Source organism: Anneissia japonica, unplaced genomic scaffold, assembly GCF_011630105.1.
Source record: "Anneissia japonica isolate Jap-2015-1 unplaced genomic scaffold, ASM1163010v1 scaffold287962_len325480_cov183, whole genome shotgun sequence".
Classification (NCBI taxonomy): Eukaryota; Metazoa; Echinodermata; class Crinoidea; order Comatulida; family Comatulidae; genus Anneissia; species Anneissia japonica.
This window is the reverse complement of record NW_022732702.1, coordinates 293,334-300,822: the sequence shown is the minus strand read 5'-3', so window position 1 is coordinate 300,822 and position 7,489 is coordinate 293,334. Positions and strand designations below refer to the sequence as shown.

Sequence of the window (7,489 nt, the reverse complement as noted above, 5' to 3'; positions counted from 1 at the left end):
CCTGATGATGTCATAATTAATGTCGAAATATTGAATCCCAACACGATGGCGTGTATTTCAATACTTGGAGTATGTACTGTATTATACTTTCTTACTTCAAAACATATCATTAAATTAAAAAAGCATGGCGATCACGTAACTTTATTTTAAGTACAATCTGACTCATAATATAAGGCAATGCATGATTTTGTTCCTGATTTTATTTGAAGCACTTTCCAAACCACATTAATCACTTAATAAATGTTATTATACATCTTGAACATTTTTAATTCGATGTTTACCCTAAATATAACCGTTTTACACATTTACCCGTTTCTTTTTTATTCAGTGGCGTATCTAGGGGGTGCGCACGCCCAGTCGCAATTCCCCCAAAATCATGGTCAAGTAGTACGTTAAAAATCACCTAAAATCGCTTTATTTTGTGAGTTAGCACAACACAAGTAGGAGGTTAAAAATCACCTAAAATCGCTTTATTTTGTGAGTTAGCACAACACAAGTAGGAGGTTAAAAATCACCTAAAATCGCTTTATTTTGTGAGTAAGCACAACACAAGTAGGTTAAAAATAACCTAAAATCGCTTTATTTTGTGAGTTAGCACAACACCACAGTTCATCGAGCCACTTCACCTTTGCGCCCCCACCCCATCAGCACCTCCATTTCATGAGTTGTAGACATGCTGCTGTTCTTTCTTATAACTGTATTTTAAATTATTTTAATGGTTTTTAAATGCTTAGCTTAAGATTAATTGATTTAAGTATCGATGTATACTTTTTGAATTATATTTAGTCGTATTTTCGTATACATGTGTAGTAAGTCTGTGGTTTTATGTATTATTGTGAATGCACCGCATGACGTGTGCCATTGATTCAAAGGTGCACATTTCAAATAAAGTTATATTGTCACTTTTTTGGCCTATGGGCCAATATACAGCTAGGTTGACAACAAACTAAAATTCAGCACAGCTCTTCCAAACTCCAGCTCCCACCACCAACATACACAAGTACACTAAAAGAAGTATTTGCCGAACTAAAAAACAAGGATTGAACTTTGTATTTTCTCACGGCTGTTTTCGGACTCGACTGTAATTACCGTACCTAATAAAATGAATTTGTATTTGATGGAAGTATTTGCCGAACTTTACGAAAAAAATATGCATTTAAGGTTTAAAACTTTAAAAATCACTACAGTACAAGAAAATACAATCGGAGCAACATTTATTTATACACAAGTTTATTTTATACATAAACCAAGGTGTGTCACCAAAATCAGTCATGTTGTAATGCGTCTTACCTTTCTCCAAGACCATAATTATAACATAGTTATGTAGCATGTCTTATTTTCCCCCCAAAACTGTAAAAAGCAGGATTAAACATTAATGATCATTACACATGGTTACACTGTTTTACATAAATATCCAGTACAAAGAACATTTTATAATACAGTACATGGAAATATTAACTTAGTAGGCTAAGACGAGACTGCATGCCTGGATGAGATACAGCCTTTATATCTTGCATTTTAAAGTGATCAACGTAATCGAAGAGTATATAACTGCAAGAGGTGCGACTGCCCTAATTTTTTATGCACGCAATGGAAGGTTAAAAAAAGTCTTTAAAATGTCTTTTAAGGACACGCCCCTTCGTGGCAGGACTTTTTGAAATAGGATTTCACTCCAGCGAAACCACACATTTTGGACCTCTTGCAGTTTTATACTCCTTGACGTAATATTCGGTAAAAGAAGTGTGAAGCAGCTATAATAATTATACTTCAATAATAATATATTTCTTCTACAGAAATATCAACTTAAGCGTAATCATACAAAAAGGCTGAGGATAAGTTCTATATTACAAAATTTTGATTTCATTCCACCAAGGTTTAAAGCAAAACACAAAAAAAAAAAAAAAAAAAATCAATCTAATAATATAATGTAATTTATTCAAAGGATAACTTAAGGGGAAAGCTGCAATGCATTGAATATCACCAGAGATATGATAAATCCCAACTTGGAAAGTGATTAAAATAACCCAGTGTGATCAGCGATCAATAAAGAGCATAGTCAATATTATATTTAATAACAGTGATTTGCAATTTAATACAATAGAGAACAAAGTAAACTTATTTTGTCACCTATAACTAATAATGAGAAAATTATATTCATCACACTATAAGTGTAGCTGCCAAGATGTACAGCTAGTAACATGTGTCGCCCTCCACACTGAGGTGACGTTCAATTTAGCTAAAAGTTATGCTTCAGCGAATCAGAAAAAAAGCTAGTGCTGAGTGCAGTACGTAGTCATTTATTTTGGACCACCAAACCCGAAAGTAGAACATAATGTGATGGTTCAATTTTTTTACTGATCAGAAAAAATCCCACAACATAAGTGAAAGACAATACTGTACAGTTAAACTTGCTTAAATCAAACAATTCGATCTTTATTTTACATGCCACATTTTTGTGCTTTCTACAGTATTACCTAACGATCTGTAAGTCGAATTTTTAATTACTGTAAGTTGAACAATATTTCAATGCCATTTTGGATTCGACAAGTTCAAATGTTTAAAAAAAAAAAAAAAAAAACTAAATCAAAGGCAATATACCTTGCAGGAAAAAAAAGGGAATGCAGATTTTCAGTAATTAAAACTTGTGGTCCTTATACTGTATATTTGACCTTTTCCTGTGGGATACTTTTTGGAACGTTATAATATATAAAACACAAGACAAAATTTGTGGCAAAGACAAGCCAAACCAGTCACTCGTCAGAAAAATCGATTTTGAGTTATTAATACAGTGTTAGAGAGTAAAATATTAGCTATAATATGGTAAAAAAATCATTCAAATCGGACATTTCCTTATGAAGTTACAAGCGTTTAACCACACAGCTGTTTAAAGAGCAATATATGAGAAATTAACCATCAAATTTTATGATTTCAGGCATTTCTCATGCAGAAACTATCTTTAAATCCTTAAAAAGTATTGTTTTAACATTGAAAATGGAGAAAATAACAGCATAGAATGATGTGTAGATATATAAAGGTTAGTTTAGTGCAATAAAATAGATTTATAAAAGTTTGACATTCCAGCATGTTTTGGCCATTTTCTCTGAAACACGATTTGCGACGAGTGACTGGTTTGGCTTGTCTTTGCCACATTTAAGCATAAATACTTGTCATTATACTCTGCAGCTTTAAGATTATATTACTTATTACCACTTTACATTCAATTGAATTGGTGAACAATTATTCTTACCATGACAAAAACTTTTTTGTTGGGACATTTTAATAAAAATGTTAAATAAATCAAAAGTTACATGTTAGGATTTTATAATAGTTAGTGGCTTGTGATAGTAAATTTCTTGATTCTCCAATTGTTATTAAACCCTTGTCTGACAGACTAATCAATAAATAAAGCGATACTTGAAGTCTCACTTGAAATTCAGTAGGGCCTAATCATTATTTTGAATAACTCATCAATTGTGCAAGCAATACCAATGCCTTGAGTGAATTTGAAATACTGTAATGACATTTCAGTCTGCTTCACTTTAGTGATAAAAAATTCATACTAAGACTGCTCCAGTTGAAAAAAAAAACACATTCAAATTAACTGTGGAACATTGTCACTTTAATTCAGTAAGCACTGAATTATGTATTAAGTGATAACAATGTCTAATTTTATTTAAAATACTCTTCAATGTTATGACTTTATACTAAATTTGTGTCATTACTGTATACCATATTTATTCGAATAAACACCTCTTTGAATAAACACCCCCTCTAGAGCCTCGTTTGAAATAAATGCCTCCTTTGAATAAACGGCCTGAGGCATTTACTTTTTCTCAAATAAACCCCCACTAAAAGTCTGTAAATAAATCTAATGGACGCGACATCACTTTCAACACATTCTATTAATATTCTACTCCTGTTTGGATTCATAAGTTTTTATGATCACGCAATAAGATATTTTGATGGCAATTATGTGCTGTAGTTTACACTGAAAATAAGGGGTGTTTATTTGAGTGTAAAATAACCCCCCTCCCACCCTCCCCCCCAAAAAAAAAACCTTTCTGAACAATGAAAGCCCCAGGGATGGGTGTTTATTAAAATAAATACAGTACAGTATTTTTATGAAACTTCAATATATCATCTTTACTGTAGAGTCTCAATTGAATTAAATTAATCATCAGTAATACATGTGATATTTCGTATAAAGAGCTGAGGACAAAATGCATCAGCTGATGCGATTCCATGAAGTCAACGTGTCTAGGCACACAAGGTGGACCCATTATAAAAATAATTTTTTTAGACTTCCACCTACAGTAACATGTGGCATTGTCAAGCACTATTACACAGAAAGGACATGGATTTTTTGGCTGACCATAAACCGATGCAATGTGTTCCAGATTTAATCATACAGGAAGTATCTTCTACTATACATTTGAATAAATTTTATAGAAAATTAACTCTATTTTACTTCCCATATTTTTGCTTATCCTCCTCAATTTCTCTCTGTCGCTTCAAAATAGCTTCATTCTTCTCCTTGATCCTTCTTATTCTTAACTCTAATGCCTTATCTTTGTTATTACTTTCAGAAGGTAAATCAATGTCACTATATTTGGCATGCTCTTTGGAAGATGCTAGATTTCTTTCTTCTATCTTTCGTATTTTTTCCTGAATTTCTCTCTCCCTCTTCTTCCGCTTGAGTTTCTCCTCATCACTAAGTTTTTCAACAGCACTAGATCGTACAATTTTCCTGCTGGGCTCAACAGTACTATCAAGATCAATGTCCTTCGGTGTTCTCTTTAGATTTAATCTCTCCTTGACACTTTTCCGTGACTTCCCAGCATCCTTTGAAACAAATTTCCTTGCATCTTGTGCACTACTCTCGGATCCCTTTGAATTTTTTTCTAAACCATGCCAGATTTCAGATTTCAGGTTGTCCTTGGGACCAAGGCGTAATTTTACAGGTGCTTTAGAAACAGTCTTCCCCAGACGTTCTTGTATTGACTTTTTACTTTTCTTAAGAACCTTTTCTGGATCTGCGAACGATAAAATAACATTTATTAACGGTAGTAGTAATCAAAATACAATATTATTATTATTTGGTTATTGTGTCTACTGCCCCCAATGGGGGCGTAGACACTATGTCATGATGTAGCAATTAAGGATGGCAGAAAAAGGTAAATCCGGTTTAGGCATGATGGGTACTACTACCACGAGGGGAGGGGGGCTCTATTGACAATAGAATAGTATTCGGAACTAGAACAAAATTGCGTTCGAAACCAGTACACGTGTTATAGAGACGCAGCACGCGTTCGCCACAAACGCCTTTTACCGTCATTTGAAGGACGCCCTCTAGAACATGGTAGTACTCTTCGTGATTTCCTCTCAGGAAAATTTTGGTCCGGGGCAAAAATCGGTCCGGTGGACTGATTTTGGCCTCATAATTACTTGCCAAATGTAGTCCACATAAGCCAAAATCAGTCCGCTGAAATTTACTTTGCTGCACAGCAGACTTGGAAATATTACGTCCGCAATAGGTTTTGGCGGAAAGAACAATTCCTAGCTTTTACAGACGTGCATATGCTTATCTAGCCAATCACAATGATGTCCCTAGCTGAAGCCTTAATTTGCATACATCACCCTATATAAGAGTTTAAGATCGGCATGTACTTGTGTTGATAGTAGAGCCTTCGCGGTTAGTGAACATTGGAATAACTGTAAGGAAAGACTTATGTACATGGACATACATTACCTCACATTGAGAGAAAATTTAATTTCATATTCATAAACTCATACTGCCTCCACGCCTCATATATTTGGTAGAAAGAGGGTGGGTGGGTGAACGACGTGAAAGTGGTTTTGAAATTTAACATGTAGATTCCGCTACGCTAGACACAGCACAGTGGTTTCAAAGCACCAATCACAATGATGTCCATCGCTGAAGCCTGATTTACAGACATCACCCTATATAAGAGTTTACGGTCATGATGTACAGTATTTGGCTTTTGTTGATTGCAGAGTCTTCGAGGGTTTTTTCAGTGACAGGACAAACTACCATACCCCCTTCTAAATCCACTCCTCATATATTTGGTAGAAAGAGAGGGTCGGTGAACGTCGTGAAAGGGTTTTTGAAATTGAACATGTAGATCCCGCTACGCTAGCCACAGCACAGTGATTTCAAACCACCACAATGATGTCCATCACTGAGGCCTGAATTTGCATATATCACCCTATACAAGAGTTTAAGATCGGCATTCGGCATGTACAGTACAGTATTTGTGTTTAGTTGATAGAGCCTTCGTGGTTAGTGAACATTGGAATAACAGTAAGGAAAGACTAAGCTATGTACACGGATAGATATTACCTGTAGTTGTTGTATTTTTAATAGTGTTACAGTATATGTGAGGTCTCACTACAAAATGAGTCTCATCGTTAGAAAATCAAAAAATGAGTTAATATTACATTTTGGTAGATCACATTATAAGCTTTAATTTGGTCTTTGAATGGCTTCCCTAGGATAAATAGATCCAGATGTTAGCATTTAAAGTTCAGGTGTATGAGAACCAGGTTTTGAGAAAATCGGCCTCAAAGATAAACTAACCTGTACAAATAATAGGACTAGAATTACAGAATATGCGAAGAGAACACTGTTTTAGACATGAAATATAGGTATCAAGTTATTCAAAAACATTGAAATCAAAATTTTGTAAAAATGTTGCCTTTGACCTATTTTGGTGAATATCTCAATATGATTTCACCAACGATGCGTCTCATTTCGTGGTGAGACCTCACATATTTGCTATGAACAATTTCACACATTGACATTAAATTTAATTTCATATTCATAAATCATACCGCCTCCACACCTCATATATTTGGTAGAAAGAGAGGGTGGGTGGGTAAACGTCGTAAAAGGGTTTTTGAAATTTAACTGTAGGGTAATTCCATGTCAAATCAACCAAAAAAAAAACCTCAATCGCTCGGAATTTGTTCAAATTTTTGTATGTTGTTGGGACCCATGAAAAATTATCAGAAATGAAAAATTTTTTCTCTAGGCCTCCTAATTAGCGAGATATCTGCTAACGAACTTTTGGCTAATTAGCGATACCTTGCGTGTTTAACCGACCATATCTCGAAAAGCGTGGCACCTACAGAGCTGATTTTGGTGTCATTTTAAAGCTATTGAGTAGCTCTATAACTTTATTAATAAATGCTAAGTCCTCAATTCAAATATAAAAAAGTTATGACAAGTTGTAAAGTTCAAAGTTGAATAAAAAAAATATATATCTTTTTTTTTTTTTGAAATTCATGTTAGAGATACCTAATGATGTAAAGAAGCTTCCCTATAAAAAAAAGTTTGGTGATGGGCGCTCCAAAAGTTCCTGAACAATGAGCAAGTATTATGTATACTTGTCAATTCGAAATTGCATTTTCCGTATAATAACACAGTATTGTACCTATATAGGAAAACCAATAGTACACCATACTGCTT

At 34.1% G+C, this 7,489-nt stretch overlaps 1 protein-coding gene across 1 annotated transcript in view; it reads right to left on the bottom strand.

Moving 5' to 3' along the window:
• Positions 1–3,027: 3,027 nt before the first annotated feature.
• Positions 3,028–7,489, bottom strand: part of LOC117115762 (peptidyl-prolyl cis-trans isomerase G-like) — a 13,889-nt gene continuing 9,427 nt past the window's right edge. The window contains exon 5 of the mRNA XM_033259691.1: positions 3,028–5,033. Within this exon, the coding sequence (XP_033115582.1) occupies positions 4,465–5,033 (569 nt within the window). The 3' untranslated portion in view covers positions 3,028–4,464. The remainder of the gene's footprint in view (positions 5,034–7,489) is intronic.